This window comes from Chelonia mydas, chromosome 1 (assembly GCF_015237465.2).
Source record: "Chelonia mydas isolate rCheMyd1 chromosome 1, rCheMyd1.pri.v2, whole genome shotgun sequence".
Lineage (NCBI taxonomy): Eukaryota > Metazoa > Chordata > Testudines > Cheloniidae > Chelonia > Chelonia mydas.
This window is the reverse complement of record NC_057849.1, coordinates 316,669,187-316,687,387: the sequence shown is the minus strand read 5'-3', so window position 1 is coordinate 316,687,387 and position 18,201 is coordinate 316,669,187. Positions and strand designations below refer to the sequence as shown.

At 37.7% G+C, this 18,201-nt stretch overlaps 1 protein-coding gene across 7 annotated transcripts in view; it reads left to right on the top strand.

Moving 5' to 3' along the window:
• TBC1D22A (TBC1 domain family member 22A) overlaps nt 1-18,201 on the top strand; it is a 448,171-nt gene that overhangs the window by 281,686 nt on the left and 148,284 nt on the right. The window contains exon 12 of one of the 7 annotated variants that reach the window (XM_037889081.2): nt 7,073-7,199. The exons of the other annotated variants lie outside the window; for them this stretch is intronic. Coding sequence (XP_037745009.1) covers nt 7,073-7,141 — 69 coding nt within the window. The 3' untranslated portion in view covers nt 7,142-7,199. Of the gene's footprint in view, nt 1-7,072; nt 7,200-18,201 lie in introns of those variants that run through there. 7 annotated transcript variants of the gene reach the window in all.

The window sequence follows — 18,201 nt, the reverse complement described above, 5'->3', positions numbered from 1 at the left end:
CAGCCTGGGCAACTCTTACTATGGCCTAGCTCCAGCTTCTGGCCTGGCCAGGGGGCGGGGCCTTGGGGGAAGCGGAGGAGCCAGAATTTCAGTGTCAATGGCGCCCCCACTTCCACCCAGGTTCCAGTGCTCTTGTGGGGGTCCTCAAATTGGCGAGGGCCCCTGGGCATGAGCCCCATGGGCCCGTGCATTATTCTGTCACTGCTTCTTACCCTCATGTCTTTTTATCCTGCATTTTCTTTGAAACCTGGGATCACCTTCTTGGCACAATACTGTGGTACAGTGTAATATGCACTATCCTGCCAATCCTGAAGTTACACAGGATTGGCAGGAGTTTAACAGATTGTTGTGCGTTTATGAAAAGGAAGTAAGACAAGTTGCATGTCTGCTCCATTCTAAAAGAGCCTGTGGTTGACATGATAATGATTTAAAGGTTTCTTTGTACACTTACAACAAATACTATTGCTACTTTCTATCTTTGTACTTGCATGATTTAACAACTTTTATTAGGAATGGTAGAGATGTCAATCTGTACATCTTCCATGCTCTGCCACATTAGACAAATGTTACAGCATTTTATGCCTATCATCAACAACCCAAAAAAAGTACCCGTGATCTGATTTAAGGCATTTCATAAGAGTTAGTAACAACTTTGGGATTTCTTCTTGCCTTACTTCTGTTTAAATTTTTTAGATTGAAATTGTTTTTTGTCTTTCAGAGCATATATCAAGATGTATCTTCTGTATTTATGTCGCTTACTAGTCTTTTGTGCAAAACAAAGAGTGAATAGTGTTATTCCAATAATTGAATTCATACGTGTGCATCACAGTCTCAAAATGGCAGTGTGGGGCTGAAAGTCAGAGGCTGTATATCAATTTGTATTGTGATGTTATATTCATTTTTAAGTATCAGGAAAAAAAATCTTTGATGCCGAAAAAAGTTAACATGCTATTTGAAATATTGAAATTAAAGTATTTCTGATTGTGAAGTAGTTATGAATGGAATCCTATGACACACTGCCAATGTCACTCATAATGTCAAGCTGGCTGCTATTTGCATTAGGGACAGAATTTCCATTTGTAAGTCAGCGCTTTATTTTGAGTCACTCTTTATCTATAGCAAGAGGTCCTTTTCTTTTTCCCATCCAGTTTCCCCATCCAGTTTCAATAGACTAACCATAATAAACACGTATTGTGGAGGCACTGACACTAGTTCCATTATTCGGCGTTTGGCCTTTGACAGGATGTTAAAACCTATATGGAACTGAAACAGTGGTTTGGTTAAAAAGTCTCAGATTTAGAGAATATTTTAGTTATAAACATAAAATACACACACAAGAATATATATGTATAAATATATGTATGCGTGTATTTTCAAATATAGCCAAGCCACATTTTTAAAAAAATGGATACAGTTATAAGTCCATATTTAGGCAGTTAAATAAGTAAGCTACTGAACTTCATTCAGTATTTTAGAATATTAGGGATCCTATTTAAGTGCCTACATTTATTTGGGCCAAGAATTCAAATATTGGTGTCTACAATTAGACCTCTAATTCCATATTTAATAAGTTTGAGGTTGAAGTCAATGGAAAGAGCCTAACATTAAGCACCCATTTATTTATTTTTTAAATCTTGCAGCTATATATAACACACACAAAAATATTATGTTAAAAGAATGTTATTTAGGTTGCACGGTCAAGCACTCAAAAGTTAGGAAATGCATTTTATGTTTGACCACGCACCAGTCCGTCACCCTGTATGTCCATCCTGTGCACAGAATCAGTAGTTCTGTGTAAAACAAATGTGTATGTGTGTGATATCAAGTAATTAACGACTGTACATAATGCCTATTCACAAACTTGAAGTTAGGTGCTTGTATTTATGTATAACCAGTTTTTTTTTTAAAAAATGTTTATATTATGTAAAAGACTTTAGCATTCTAGCCACCCTTCTCTAGTCTCAGAGTAACAGCCGTGTTAGTCTGTACCCGCAAAAAGAAAAGGAGTACTATGAAATTAATTTTGCTTTATCTTAGAAAGAATATGCTCCTTTACAATGTTCTTGATGTTCATTTCCTTTGTGAACAATGCATAATATCAGCCCGTGTACAAGAGAGCTACATTAACTCACCCGATATCAAAAGTCAAGATTTCTAGTAGTAAAGCATTAATGCAAAATGAAAGCCGTTGACCCACCTAATACCATGGGATTGACGGCTCTTTACTTATTTCTCATTGTTATTCTTTGAGTGTGATATTACAGATCATTTAACCAGAGCTATGGCAGCAGTGGTATCTAGCCTCAGGTCACCTCTGCCTATTGAGATTTCCAAGTCAGCCACTTGGAATTCATCACTTTTCAAAAGGCAGTTTTCCTGACAATGCATTGGAGAAGTTCTGTACCCAGACTAGCTGCTGAAGTGCAGTGTGATAGTTCTCGGGGTCCCCAGAACTTAGTTACCCTGCCTCCTGTGTGTGGGAGACTTTCTTGTGCTTGACTGGGTGTCAGTTCCCTGACACTCCCAGGCTATGCCAGCCCTTGCTTTGCCATGCAGGTTCAAAAGCAGTGTAATCCAATCCCCGAGTCCCTTTGAAGACCCTTCTCCACTGAACATTCATGGAAATACCAAGTTAGCTCTCCCCAGATGACATACCATCTTGTCTGATGCAACTCAGGATCAGCACCTAGGTTAATATCACAGCACTTAAATATATTTTGTAGTGAAAACTATAAGTTTATTATCAAAGATTCAAAAGATAGTAAGGGTAGTGGAAACAAAAGGTTACATATAAAACTAAGTCATAACATGATTTCTAGAGATTAATCTTAACTATTAGGTTTACTACTGTCTTCTGAAGTTTCTGTTACGCAAAGCTTTTTGCAGTGTCTTCAACCCAGGCTGGTTGTGATATCCCATTTTCATTAGTATTTCTAGGTACAGGATGATGGGGTGTCTTCTCTGTTTCCCGAATACAGTCCAGTAAACATTTGAAGTGTATTTCAGGATAAGATTTTCTTTCCCCCAGTGTGTGTTCTTCCCCGTGAATTTCACATCTTTCTTGTGACTTCATATATAAATGTGCCTCCATTGTGTTAAGGCTTAATTTACGTGCTAACAGAGGTAAAGGTGAATAAACATCTTTTGACTGACAGGAAACCGGTTTCCTCACATTTGCTTTGGTACAGAATCTAAGAACATATTTTCAGTTCACGTACATAGCTCCTTACATAGTTATCTGTACATACATTTCACAATGACATTAATGACCAGCGTGATCCTGGCTTTCATTTAAGACTTTGCAAGATATTCCTTGAAATATAATTTACATGCCAGAATCAGGATATTCTTTTAACCCTTTGCCAGTTGGCATTGAGGGGTTATTGGGTCACATGTAAATTCTACTTAGACCTCCTTTTTTAAAGGTTTGCATGTATCTATAAATGTTCATTTTAAGAAAACCCCCATGAATGCATATTATGACAAAGTTCCTCCTATACCTTAGTGGGTCTTGCGCTTATTAGCAGATTTGCTCGCCTTGGAACTTCACGGCAGCACTCAGTTTGGCCGTTTTTCTGAACCCACAGTCCAGGTCGACTCCTCCTGTGTCTGACCAGGAGTTGGGAGGATTTGGGGGGAACCCGGGTCCACCCTCTACTCCGGGTTCCAGCCCAGGGCCCTCTGGAATGCAGCTGTCGAGAGTGCCACCTGGAACAACTGTGCGACAGCTACAACTCCCTGTGCTACTTCCCCATGGCCTCCTCCCAACACCTTCTTTATCCTCACCATAGGACCTTCCTCCTGGTGTCTGATAATGCTTGTACACCTCAGTCCTCCAACAGTCCACGTTCTCGCTCTCAGCTCCTAGTGCCTCTTGCCCCCAGCTCCTCACACGCACACCACAAACTGAAATGAGCTCTTTTTTAAAACCCAGGTGCCCTGATTAGCCTTCCTTAATTGATTCTAGCAGCTTCTTGATTGGCTGCAGGTGTTCTAATCAGCCTGTCTTAATTGTCTCCAGAAGATTCCTGATTGTTCTGGAACCTTCCCTATTACCTTACCCAGGGAAAAGGGTCCTACTTAGCCTGGGGCTAATATATCTGCCTTCTATTACTCTCCTATAGCCATCTGGCCCAACCCTGTCACAATATTTAAAGATTTTGTGCTAAATAAGTGTATGTATGTTAATGCATGCCATGTCACTTACAAGTTCCATGATAATAGGGGACAAATTTATAAAGTGATCTAAAATAGACGTATCAAAGCCAGTACTGTGCACATTTTGTTGGGTATAGCTAACATCTTGTAGATCTTAACTTACCACTTATCAGATATTTGTAAATATAGAAACAATATAGACTATTTTTTCTCCCTACCAAAAATTGCCAGTAGCTGCGTAGATATAGTTTAGTTAAATAGATATTTTAAGATCAGTAGTTTTTCATTTGTACCTCATTAATTGACTATATTCTTAGTGCCCAAGAATCTCCTCGACACAGGCACAAGATTTACTTTTATTAATAAAAACAAAACTAGTACCTGTAATAGATGACTTCCCTCGAAAAGATTACATTTGTACTTTTGCCTAATGATTTTGAGTAAATACTAGGGCTGTAAAGTGATTAAAAATTTATTGTGATTAATCATGCAATTAACAAAATTAATCCCGATTAACAGTGCAATTAATCATACAATTAAACAATAATAGAATACCATTTATTTAAATAGTTTGGGATATTTTCTATATTTTCAAATATATTGATTTCAATTACAACACAAATTACAAAGTATACAGTGCTCATTTCATTTTTTATTACAAATATTTACACTGTAAAAAACAAAAGTATTTTTCAATTCACCTAGTGCAATTGTAGTGCAATCTCTTTATCGTGAAAGTTGAACTTATAAGTATAGAATTATATGCAAAAAATAACTGTATTCAAAACTAAAACAATGTAAAACTTTAGAGTCTACAAGTCCACTCAGTCCTACTTCTTGTTCAACCAATCGCTCAGACAAACAAGTTTGTTTACATTTGCAGGAGATAATGCTGGCCGCTTCTTATTTACAATATCACCTGAAAGTGAGAACAGGCATTTGCATGGCATTGTTTTAGCCGGCATCGCAAGTTATTTATGTGCCAGATGCACTAAAGATTCATAGTCCCTTCATGCTTCAGCCATCATTCCAGAGGACGTGTCCATGCTGATAACAGGTTCTGCTCGATAACCATCGAAAGCAGTGTGGACTGACTCATATTCATCTTCATCATCTGAGTCAGATGCCACCAGCAGAAGGTTGATATATTTATTTATTTTTGGTGTAGTTTCCCCATCGGAGCGTTGCTCTTGTAAGACTTCTGAAAGCATGCTCTAAACCTCATCCCTCTCAGATTTTGGAAAGCACTTCAAATTCTTAATTCTTGGGTCAAGTGATGTAGCTATCTTTAGAAATCTCACATTGGTACCTTCTTTTCATTTTGTCAAATCTGTAGTGAAAGTGTTCTTAAAATGAACAACATGTGCTGGGTCATCATCCAAGACAGCTATAAAATGAAATATATGACAGAATGTGGGTAAAACAGAGTAGGAGGCATACTATTCTCCCCCAAGGAGTTCAGCCACAAATTTAATTAATGCATTATTTTTTCAATGAGTGTCATCAGCATGGAAGCATGTCCTCTGGAATGATGGCCGAAGCATGAAGGGGCATACGAATGTTTCACATATCTGGCACGTAAATATCTTGCAATGCCAGCTACAAAAGTGCCATGAGAACACCTGTTCTCACTTTCAGGTGACACTGTAAATAAGAAGCGGACAGCATTATCTCCTTTCAATGTAAACAAACTTGTTTGTCTTAGTGACTGGCTGAACAAGAAGTAGGACTGAGTGGACTTATAAAGTTTTACATTGTTTTATTTTTGAGTGCAGTTATGTAACAAAAAAAATCTACATTTGTAAGTTGCACTTTCATGATAAAGAGATTGCATTACGGTACTTCTTTGAGGTGAATTGAAAAATATGATTTCTTTTGTTTATAATTTTTACAGCGCAAATATTTGTAATAAAAATAATAATGTAAAGTAAGCACTATATACTTTGTATTCTGTGTTGTAATTTAAATCAATATATTCAAAAATGTAGGAAAACATCCACAAATATTTAATTTGAATTGGTATTCTATTATTTAACAGTGTGATTAAAACTGCGATTCAACACTATTAATATTTTAATCATGATTTTTTTTACGTTAATTATATAAGTTAACTGCAATTAATCGATAGCCCTAGTAAATGCCCTAGTAAATACCCCATGAATGAAAAAAATTAATTGGTTTGGATTTTAATTAGCTTTATTTCTACAAATTTCTCTCATTTTTCCATCTTTTAACACATGCCCCATGTCTCCTCTGTAAACTTTGTCTTACACCTGTTCTTATGTGTCATGCTTTAACACAGAATCAATATTTGATAGTTCTCAAAGTAGCATATTAAAATTAAATGATTAAAGCAGCCACTGGAATTGCCATGTCTTACAGAGGAAACCTAAAAGTTCCAGAAAAGTAAATAACAGCTGATAGTGAACTGTTTTTTCATATACAATTTTTTTAATATAGAAAATACTGCATTGGTATTTTCTGATTATATTTCATTACCTCTATTCTTAGAAATGTTCACTCTTGTGAGGGACTTCAGCATACCCATCTATGCAGTCTTTGGCATGCATCTATACATAGATCAGGCCGTGCAGGCAAATGAAAAACACACAGATGGATTTTAAAGTGTCAGGATACAACAGTATTAACTTGAACAATTGGGAGTGGCTGGGGGTGGAAATGCAGCTCCTTCTGACCAGTCTGCCCTTCAAATACCAGGCATTTTGTTAGGTTTAATGTGGAGTTAAATGGCATCACACTTTATAACCAGCAAATTTGGGTTGGCCCTCTTCTGACTGATCGCTACCACTTATCCCAGCAATGAATTTTTTCTTCTTCTTCTTCTTCTTCTTCTTCTTCTTCTTCTTCTTCTTCTTCTTCTTCTTCTTCTTCTTCTTCTTCTTCACCCTGCAAGGTGGAATTGAAGGTACTTCTGATGGGTACCTCAATCTGTGAAGACTTGAGATCACTGCTCCTGTCATAAAAATAAAGGGAAGGGTAACCACCTTTCTGTATACAGTGCTATAAAATCCCTCCTGGCCAGAGGCAAAACCCTTTCACCTGTAAAGAATTAAGAAGCTAAGATAACCTCGCTGGCACCTGACCAAAATGACGAATGAGGAGAGAAGATACTTTCAAATCGGGAGCGGGGGGAAACAGAGGTCTCTGTGATGCTCTCTGTCTCTGTGATGCTTTTGCCGGAAACAGATCAGGAATGCAGCCTTACAACTGTTAGTAAGTAATCTAGCTAGATTAAAATAAAATAAGTAAAATAAGCTGTGCTGGATGGAATGTATATTCCTGTTTTTGTGTCTTTTTATAACTTAAGGTTTTGCCTAGAGGGATTCTCTGTGTTTTGAATCTGATTACCCTGTAAGGTATTTACCATCCTGATTTTGCAGAGGTGATTCTTTTACCTTTTCTTTAATTAAAATTCTTCTTTTAAGAACCTGATTTGATTTTTCATTGTTCTTAAGATCCAAGGATTTGGGTCTGTGTTCACCTGTACAAATTGGTGAGGATTTTTTATCAAGCCTTCCCCAGGAAAGGGGGCATAGGGCTTAGGGAGATATTTTGGGGGAAGACGTCTCCAAGTGGGCTCTTTCCCTGTTCTTTGTTTAACATGCTTGGTGGTGGGAGCATGCGGTTCAAGGACAAGGCAAAGTTTGTACCTTGGGCAAGTTTTTAACATAAGCCGGTAAGAATAAGCTTAGGGGTCTTTCATGCAGGTCCCCACATCTGTACCCTAGAGTTCAGAGTGGGAAAGGAACCTTGACAGCTCCCTACAGACTGAGAGGTCTACCAAGCATCTTGCTAATATTTACCTCTATCAGCTGCCCTTTCCCCTTTTATCCATTCTGGACACCAGCTGCAAGTAGTGCTATGGCCCAAGAATCCTTTAATGCCAACTGGCAATAGGATTACAAGAATATCCTGATTCTGGTATGCAGGGCCATCCCTAGGGGGGTTTGGGGCCCTGGGCGGAAGTGACGAATCCGCGGTGCCTGCCCAAACAGCCCATACTCCATCCCCCAGGGCCCTGCTTTGGTTGTGCCCCTGGGCTCCAGAGTGCTGGGGCCAGGCCGCCCACCATCCCAGGGCTGGGGAGGCTGCGTCAGCACCACACGCTTTCCCTCCTGGCGCTCTGGAACTGGGGAGGCTACAGCAGTGCTGCTGCGCGCTTTCCCTCGGTTGGAAAGGCCGGGGCTGGGGGGCTAGCCTGTCCGCGCCAGTGTTTCACATGCTGTCCATGTGCGCCAGCCAATCTCAGGGCCCCCCCAAAGCACAGAGCCCGGAGCGGTCACCCTGATTCGCCGTACCATAGGGACAGCTCTGCTGGTATGTACATTTTGATTCACCAAGGAATGTTATTTGAGGTCTTAAATGAAAGACAGGGCCACACTAATCATTAATAGTTGTTGTAAAATATATTTACAAATACTATGTAAGGAGTTATGTATGTATGCTGAAAATGTTTTAAAGTCTGTATCAATGCATGTTAATCTTCAAACTGATTAATCTAAGGTTATTGTCTTAATTCCCATATAAAGATGTCTTCTTTTTTTTTAGTTCTGAGCTCAAGAGAAAAATATCAGACTTTATGGTATAGATGTATTCAATTTGTTTATAAGGTGTAAACCTACATGAAAGTTCATTTTTGATTAACTTATGTCTTCATGCAGATAGAATTTGATTTTCTGTAACAAAGTATTGAAGGTTTCAGGTTTTAATTACTTTTATATAGCTCCTGTACAGTATGTTATACAAAAAGTGAAGTGTTTGTCATTTTTCATTGTGCAGCCTGCAGAACCAGAATCTTCAAAATTGCTAATAGAATGACTCATGATACTTTTAATGGAGGGAGTAGGTATCTCTTAATAATTTTATTTAGCTGACAAATGTTTTTATCCACGGCTCTTCACATTTTTAAATGGTATAAACATTTAGTAATACACTGAAATAAGGAATGGAAAATCATGCAAAAGAGGGAAATAAATGAAGACATGCTACAATTTTTTTCTGGTCTTCTCTTGTAATTATTTATTTAAGAGATATTGACAAAATGTGATTGTCTAGCAAAGATCTGAAGCAAAGCTAATATGCAGCAAAGTAAACTGAGATATGGTGTTTATTCCACTATATGGAGCACAAAGAGAAAAAAGAAATGAAAAGAAGCAGAATTTGGGAGAAGATACCCAAACACCAGTTTGAGAACAAAGTAGTATATGAAGTTATCTTTGCGTGGGGTTGGTGAGAATTGAGTTACTATTTGATGTTCCTCAAATTTTAGAAGTGTAAGGCTCATAATAGATTTTTGACATAATGACAAATCACATGAGTAAAGTCAATACCTTTTGAAAATAATGAATAATTTTTATCACTGTTGCTCTGACACTACTTTCATTAAGGTTCTGTTGTATGTACTCAAGTCATAAGGCTGAGTTTTCACTCCAAACTCTTCAGTAAGTAAGGGGTGAAATGCTCATGATTCAGTTCAGATAGGCATCTAAAAATTAAATGCTTCAACTTATTTAAAGCCTTTTGATTTAAAAGCTGAACTGGAATTCTTATAGGATTCCCTGTATTTTTTTCCATTCATTTGGAATGGAAATTCTATGAGAACAATGTTTCTTACTGTATTCTAGAAGTTCTGCTTGTACTAGACCAGTTAACAAAGGTGTGTCTCCTAATTCTTCTATAAAACTTTGGTAAATTTGAATTTAGGACAAATTTACTTCTATTTTTTTTTTAAATAGGATTAGCTTGTACTAGAGATGTAAGAACACAGTTTTGGGGAGAGAGCACAGCCTAATGGTACATACATGAAGAGATGGTTTCTTGACTTGTTTTAAACCAGTTGTATATAGTATATGGCCCATAATTTAGGTTAAAATGTCTCTTCAGAATAACTGAATGTGATACATTACAGACATAGTGGAATAGAAAGAGATGTGGTACTGAGAGTATTGCTGGTTTGGAGTAACTTTGAAAAGTGTCCCATATTCAGTGATTAAAAATATTAGTTAATTTGAATGAGGACCTCTCATGTGTCTCTTATTTCTCATTTTAATGGAAATATGGAAGCAGCAAAAGCTCAGTCACCTTCAGCACTATGGCAATGTGCCTTCATTTGTGCTGTGGAGAAAACATGTTTAGACAGAGAGCGTAACTCAGTTTCCATGCATATTGACTTTGTTATTTCTGCTGACACTTGCTAACAGTTATATTATTTACTGCCATTTGTAGTGGTAGATACTGGAAACTACGCTGGGACCAGCAATTAATTTCCCTTTGATTTTTAAACAGCTAATACTGGTCACTCTCAACCTGGGGAAATTTTAACCATTGATCCAGAAATGAAAGGCTTCCTCTCCCACTGTTGACCTAAATATGAAAAGCTTTCTGTCCCCTTGCTTAGTTCCCAACTCTCCAGGCCCATATTAATATGAATAATATATTAAAAGATTTATACCTAGCATTTGATGTGTTTTGATGTAATTTTATATTATAATGTCAGAGGTGTTGCATAAGAGTAGATTGGCTCAATGTGGGAATACATGAAATGTTCTAATTAGGTGAATTTTAGATCACATTAATAGTTTAAGTCAAATCAAAAGTACTAATAATAGGTCTAAATTTATTAAAGATGAGCCCTTGAATAAAAAGGTAAGCATTTTCTTACCATTGAAAATGGACAGCTAAGTAATCCCAAACAGGTAATGATATTGAAAAGGTGGTGTATAAAACTGTGTATAATTGTATAAAAGCATGCATGAGCAATCATTTTGAATAGACCACTCCATCAATGCAAAAAGAAGGCAAAATTACATCATAAATGATCCTTGATTGAAGTTCTTTCCTTCAAAATCTTAATTTCTAAAATCTAGGGCTTAATCCCACCTTCCAATCTTATACAGCCTTTTTTACAATCTATAAAATAACAAGTACATATTAATGCCAGACTTTTTCTGTACATTGCAGAACACATCACTACAGCAAAGGTCATTAAGAAGTACCTGATAGCTGTGGGAAGGCAGTATATTGTTATGCAGATTATACTGATTTGCAACAACACAGCATGTAGTATTGACAAAGAACTTCTAAGCAGTCTGCAGGGGAAATTTATTAATTTTGTCACACTTTTTCAGTGTTCTTCCTCCTTTTCCCATTGTTTAAAGTGTGGGTCCTATATTCAAAAGCATCCTATGTAAAAATGGCAAATTCTTACTCAATAAATCTGTCCCCTGTGTATTCAGTAATATTAACTGATTTTTAGTGACATAAATAAGATTTTACTTGTTTGACTCCTGTTAGCACCGCAGAGTGAAAATAAATAAATAAATAAATATATATATAGTGTGTGTGTGTGTGTGTGTGTGTGTGTGTGTGTGTGAGAGAGAGAGAGAGAGATTCATTTTTGCCTTGTATATCATTGACAGAACAGGTGAACTCTTTGGGTCTGTAACAGATTATCCTCATCCTCCTCCACATCTCTGTTGGTTTTGGAATTATTAATTATTTCTTTTTCCTTGTATACAGTGTAGTTGCATACAAGGAAAAGAGAAGGTGGGTAAGGTTATATCTTTTTATTGGACCAGCATCCGTTGGTGAGAGAGACAAGCTTTCACAGAGCTCTTCTGTCCTGAAGAAGAAGAAGAGCTCTGTGTAAACTTAAAAGCTTGTGTGTCACACCAGTAGATGCTGATCCAATAAAAGAGGTAACCTCATCCATCTTTTCTGTCTTTTTTTCTTTTTATCCTGACCTTCTTTGGTTTTCCTGTGGTCATTTGTGTCTCTTCTCTGCCATTCTGATTGTAATTCACTGTCTCCTTTGATAGATCATCTTCCACACTATGGAAGTCTCAGTTGGGATCTTGGTCCTTTTCTCCCTCTACATTCTATCACTGGGTGAGCTCATCCACTCCTACAGCTTCAAGTGTCATCTTTATGTTCATAATATACAAATCTACCTCTCCATTTCCAACCTGTCTCCCTCAGATCAGGTCTGCATTTCAGCTTCTCTGTATGACTTCTCTCCAGAAAGCGTGTCATTTAAACATAATATAACTAAACTGAGCTCCTTGTTTTTTCTCCTGAACTCTTTCTACTTCCCTCATTTTTTTGTCCCATTCTTTTAAAGAAGCACCTACCTGATACCAAAGCTCATAATCTTTGGTTCTTCCACATTTTCTTCTCACATCTAGGCTGTGCCAAATCATGCTGTTTTTTCACACCACAATTCAAAGATCTCTCCTGTTCTCTGACTCCGGACAACTAAAACTCTTATCTCTTTACTACTGTAATCTCTTCCTCTCAGGCTTTCTGAATACCCACAGTTTCCCTCTTTAGTCCATCCAGAATACAGAATGTGTCTTCCTACCCAGTTGATCTCACTGTGAGTCACTATTTTTCCCATCAAAAGATTCTCTGTACTTTCCTCCATGCTATGACACAGAGGCTCCTTAGCAAACAGTCCCCTGTTCTTTGAAAACCACTCTCATCTCAGACCTGACAAACTCACTACACCATTTAAAACTTATATTTGCATTAGTTTCTCTCTCACATGTGCACGTGCACACATTCTGCAAAGCAAAACATGCAAAGTTCAGATAAAAATTCCCTGATATAAATACAATTTTATACCAGTAGATTGCATGAACATTGTACAAACAGTGGACTTCACTTCAGACGTATTCCTTACCCTTGCTAATTTAAGTAGTCTCAGTGTTTGAAACTTTCCAAATCATTCTTTGAAGCATGCCAAACAATGCTGTGGTCATCCTTTTTAACACTACCACCGTTTGCCTTAGGTGACACTTCCATTGGACCAGCGATGGAATTGTGCATCTGACAGACTGGATCAGTTGGATAACTAATACGTTTGAAGCCCCATTTAAGGAGTTTAAGTCATTAAGCCAGTCTGATTTATGTACTTAGGAAAAATTAAGTAGCTTCTTGAAAAACTTCAGAATCATAGAGAAAAAGTACCATCCATGTACATTTATGTACAAACTACCTTGTCCATATCCTCTCCCATGCTTGGCCACTTTCCCTTTTAAAGAACTACGTTATTAATGATAGAAACATAAATATTTAATGCAAGAATTGAATCATCAGGTCTTTATATTTATTGCAAGTCTAAAAATCATGTTGGACCCCACATAAATATGTCCACTATCTCTCTTCCTCTAGTGCTGTAGAGGCTTAAAGTATATCAGGTGTCTGTTCTCGATAGAAATATCTAATTATCTTCATTTCAGACTAATGATTAATTATCTTATTAAATTCAGAATCTGTGCTACTTCATAAATCAGTCTGAAATGGGGCACAGCAGTATTAATCAATGTAGTCTGCATATTTTCCTTGAAAGGCTGCTCACATCACAGGCAGTTAACTGTGTCTTCCCACCTAAATTTGGCAACTGAAAACGGAGTCTTCCAAATGTCAGCTGAATTCTTACATACCTAATTATTTTACTCACGTTTGGCTGTTCTTCACTGTATGATTGGAACATACTGGTATGCCTATTTAATACAAAGCTGTGTTAAAGTAACATTAAATATCCTGCCATTAACCAATGAATAAACCGAGGTTCTAAATTGATGCTGATTTATCCACAGGGACAATATTTTTAGGGTTAGATCTGGTTACAGTTGCCCCATGACCATGTATATGTCTTGAATTAAACATGTTTACTGCCCGCATTTTGTACTTTCATTAACAAAAGTCCTTTAAAAAAAAATGTTTCCACTCATCAGTCCAGGGAACTGTATACCATCTCATCACTCCAGAAATCAATAAAGATGATTCTATCTCCATAAAATTCAAATCTCTGAACAAAACAGCATAGTAGAACAGGCACTGAGGGTGAAACTTGTTACACATTAATTCATGCCAGTAGTAATTATGGGTAACTGCAAAAACAATTAATTTATTCACTAATTAAACTCCAAATATTTTTAATTGAAAGCAAGGATTTGACTTTCTTCTCATGGAATGACAATTTTTTTTATTTATTTTTTTGCATTTTTGTCCAATTAATGTATTCAGTTTGAAAAAATATAGGCACTTGAAAAATAGTGTTCATTCCTGTATTCATCTTTGTTCTGCCTGTTCACTGCCTCACTCATAGTACCCAACTGGGATGTTAAAAAAATAATGCAAGTTATCTTATACATGTAATGTGATATTCAGGCACTGTGCATCACATTCATCCCAGGGCAACTCTATTGCCTTCATTGGTTTACACCAGGGATTAATGTATTTCCCTGAGACTAACCAATTTTCAATCTAGTGCAATATAAATTCACAAGTTACTATACCTATAAAATATGGACTAAAAATAAAAGAACTGCCTGAATCATAACTACAGCATCACTATCTACCTGTTCTACTGTATTCATGACTCTGTAAACTATTGAATAATTTACAAATAAAATAAAAATAGCCCCTGTGGGAACCATATCTTTCAGAAACAGTGATTCAGTGTCTGGCTCTGCTGTCTTTGAAAACCACAGCCATGGTAATAACGTGAAACAAGATAAAGCTCAGTCCAAGCTGGGAAGCCTTGGTTAAATACTGTAACTGTTTACCACAGTACAGAGAAAAGTAGAGCTCTATTTCTTTCATACCACATTTTACAGAAAAAGAAATATGCTTTTATAGACTGTTCTTAGTTCACATTAGCCATAGCACTGTGGAAAATACTGCACCAGTTATCCATCTTTATGTATAGTGGTTCAGTATCATTTTCTGTTATAGCCTAATTGTATTGACCAAGATTTTCAGAAGTGATATTTGGGTGCCCAATTTGAAGGTGGCTGCTAAAGGACAACAGCCCCCTACCTGCAGGATGAGGAGTCATGTACCTGGTGAATCACTACCAATCTACACTAGTCTCGACTATTGACATGTTGGTTCCCATATAATCCCTTTCTCCCCATCTCCCACATAAATCTCTTTGGTTTTCTGCCACCCTGCAATGGATGGAGAGAGAAAGAGAGAGGAGGAAACTCAAGCACCAGTGGCAGGAAAAGAACAATTCAGACAATATGAAACATAACACATTCCTCATATCCTGTGCTGATGGTGTGTTACAAGCCAAGAAAACCTTCCTGCCAGCGTCAGTTGAGACTGCCAACTCCTACTCAAGGAGCTATGCAGGGAGGTAAACCGCTTCAATCCTGAAATCCTAGAACCTTCATCAGAACCAAACAGCAAATGTGAAGAACTATCATCCTACTTCGCTGAAAAGATCATACGCATTTGAGAAGCCTTCTCAAGCAGTATGGATCCACCCTGATGATATCCATCAGCCAACAACCCACCTGCATTCCCAAAATGAGTACATCGTTCCTCAAGAAGTTCTGGACATCCTAAAGGAGTCTTAACCAAGACTTGCTAATCCTACCCAGGGCTTTCTTGGCTTGTGAAAAAGAGGCAAGAACACTTGGTGCGATTCCTGAGCAAAAACAGTAAATGCCTCGTACACAGAAGGAATTTTTTTCCCTTCTTTCATTATACTAACTGAAGTGAACGTTCTAGTCCTAGCGCTGTCTGGATTCAGGCCAGGACATGGAACCAAAACAACCTTAGTGTTAACGATGAGTGATCTCCTTCTGTCAATGGATAGGAAACAGACATACATTCTCATTCTCCTGGACCTGTCTGCAGCGTTTGACACTGTTGAGGATTTGATTTTGCTGTCTTGCCTGGGAGAGATGGCAAGGTCCAGGGTAATATACTAAAATGGTCTGAGTCCCTACAAGAAGGACACACCCAACAAGAAGTAATGGGAAACTGCACTTCCATCACTAGATCCCTCACTTGTGGAGTTCCACAAGGATCAGTTCTCTCTCTGGTCCTTTTCAACATTCATATGCAACCATTAGTTGAACTAGTCAGATGACATGGACTGAAGTACCAGCAATATGCAAGTGATGCATAGCTCTAATTCTCCTTCACCACACAAGACTACACCGTTACCACCAAGATGGCCCAGAGCTTTGATGATCGCTTGGATGAGCTTCATGGATGAAGAAAAGCTGGCTGAAGCTGAATCCGATCAAGAAAGAGGTGATGCTGATGGACAAAGGAAAGTATTTTGAAAGGCTTGAAGCCATGGTGCAGTCTCCGTTGACTGAAAATATACACCCACAGTTGGTCAATTAAGTCCATAATCTAGGACTACTCTTGGCTGCTTTGCTGACTGACTCACATAGCAGCATCTGCAAATAACGCTTTCTACTATCTCTGCTTGGGTAGGAGATGCCATCCCATCATGGTGGATGAACACCTGACCTCAATTATTCATACTGTCTTTGCTTCTCGGCTAGATCACAGAAATGCAATATACCTGGGCATGAAGCCTTCAGCATTTAGGAAATTCTAACTGTACAGAATGCTGTGGAATGTCTTCTCAGCAGCTCAGGATATCAGGAACACATCAGACCTGTCCTCTGCTCTCTACACTGGCTTCCCAAAGAATTTCATATCAAGTTCAAAGTCTCGGTCCTTATCTTCAAAACACTCTATAGCCTGAGCCCAGGATATCTAAAAGATCATCTAAAGCACCAGGATGAGGACAGTGGTTGACAACTATGCTCTTTTGGCACAATGGAACTCTCAAAAATATGAGTACATCTCATATGTCCACATACAGAACTTTCTCCAGGAATGGTCTGACCCTGTGGAATTAATTCCCCCAAAAACTAAGGGTCATCACAAATCTCACTATTTTCCACTCCAAGTGCACAGCACATTTCCTTGACCTTGTTTTCTCTAATATAAACAAATAGCAACAGGTATATTTATATTTTAAAATATAAATAAAAGCTATCAAAACAAGATACTCCATTGCACATGTTTCTTCATCTGGAGAAGTGATGAGAGAACAAACAACATATAGCAGATTGTAGTCACGTTGCTTAATGAACTACTGGAGAGCACTCAGATACTACTGTGATGAGCACAGTATAAGAGTCTATATAGAATGGAAAAGATTTCAGAAAATCAGGCCCCCCTTAAGATGTCTGAAGTTGAGCACCCCAGAATGGATCGACTTTACAACATCATATGGTTGTTTTTTTTTTCTTAAGCAATTGTTGTGTGCTATATATTAACACAGGCAGTATTAATGCAGATAGGGCCTGATTCTCATTTATATTAAGGTCACTTTACACCACTCAAGAAGTGTAATGAGACCTCTAGAATGAGCATAAATTACATTTACATAATTACATTTAAAGTCATTTTATTCTTCCAGAGTTGTGTAAAATGGCTTATGAATAAATTAAAATTAGGCTAATAATCATAGAAATTCAGGGTTAGAAGGGACCTTGAAAGTTCATCTAGTCCATTTGACTGAGCTGAGGTAGTACCAAATATACCTAGACCATCCCTAGCAAGTGGTTGTTCTCATCTGTTCTTAAAAACCTCCAGTAACGAAGATTCCACAGCTTCCCTATGTAACCTGTTCCAGTACTTAAGTATCCTTACAATTGGAAAGTTCTTCTGAATATATAACCTAAACCTCCCTTGCTGCAATTTAAGCTGATTACTTCTTGTCCTACCTTCAATGGAGATGAAGAACAATTGATCGGTGTACTCGTTATAACAGCCCTTAATATATTTAAAGACCGTTATCAGGTCCACCCTTAGACTTCTTTACTCAAAACTAAACATACATTTTTAACCTTTTCTCAGGTTTTCTCAATGTTTTATCACTTTTTGTTGCTCTTCTCCGGATCCTCTCCAACTTGTCTACTTCTTTCCTAAAGTGTGGCTTGCAAACTGGACACAATATTCCAGCTGAGTCCTCACCAGTGCCTACTAGAGTGGAACAGTTACCTCTAGTGTTTTAGGTACGATGCTCTTCTTAATACATCCCTGAACATTAGCCTTTTTTTTTTTTTTGCAGCTGCTTCACACTGTTATCTCATACTCAAGTTGTGATACATGATGACCCCCAAATCCTTTTCTGCAGTACTACTGCCTAGCCAGTTATTCCCCATTTTATAGCTGTGCATTTTATTTTTCCTTCCT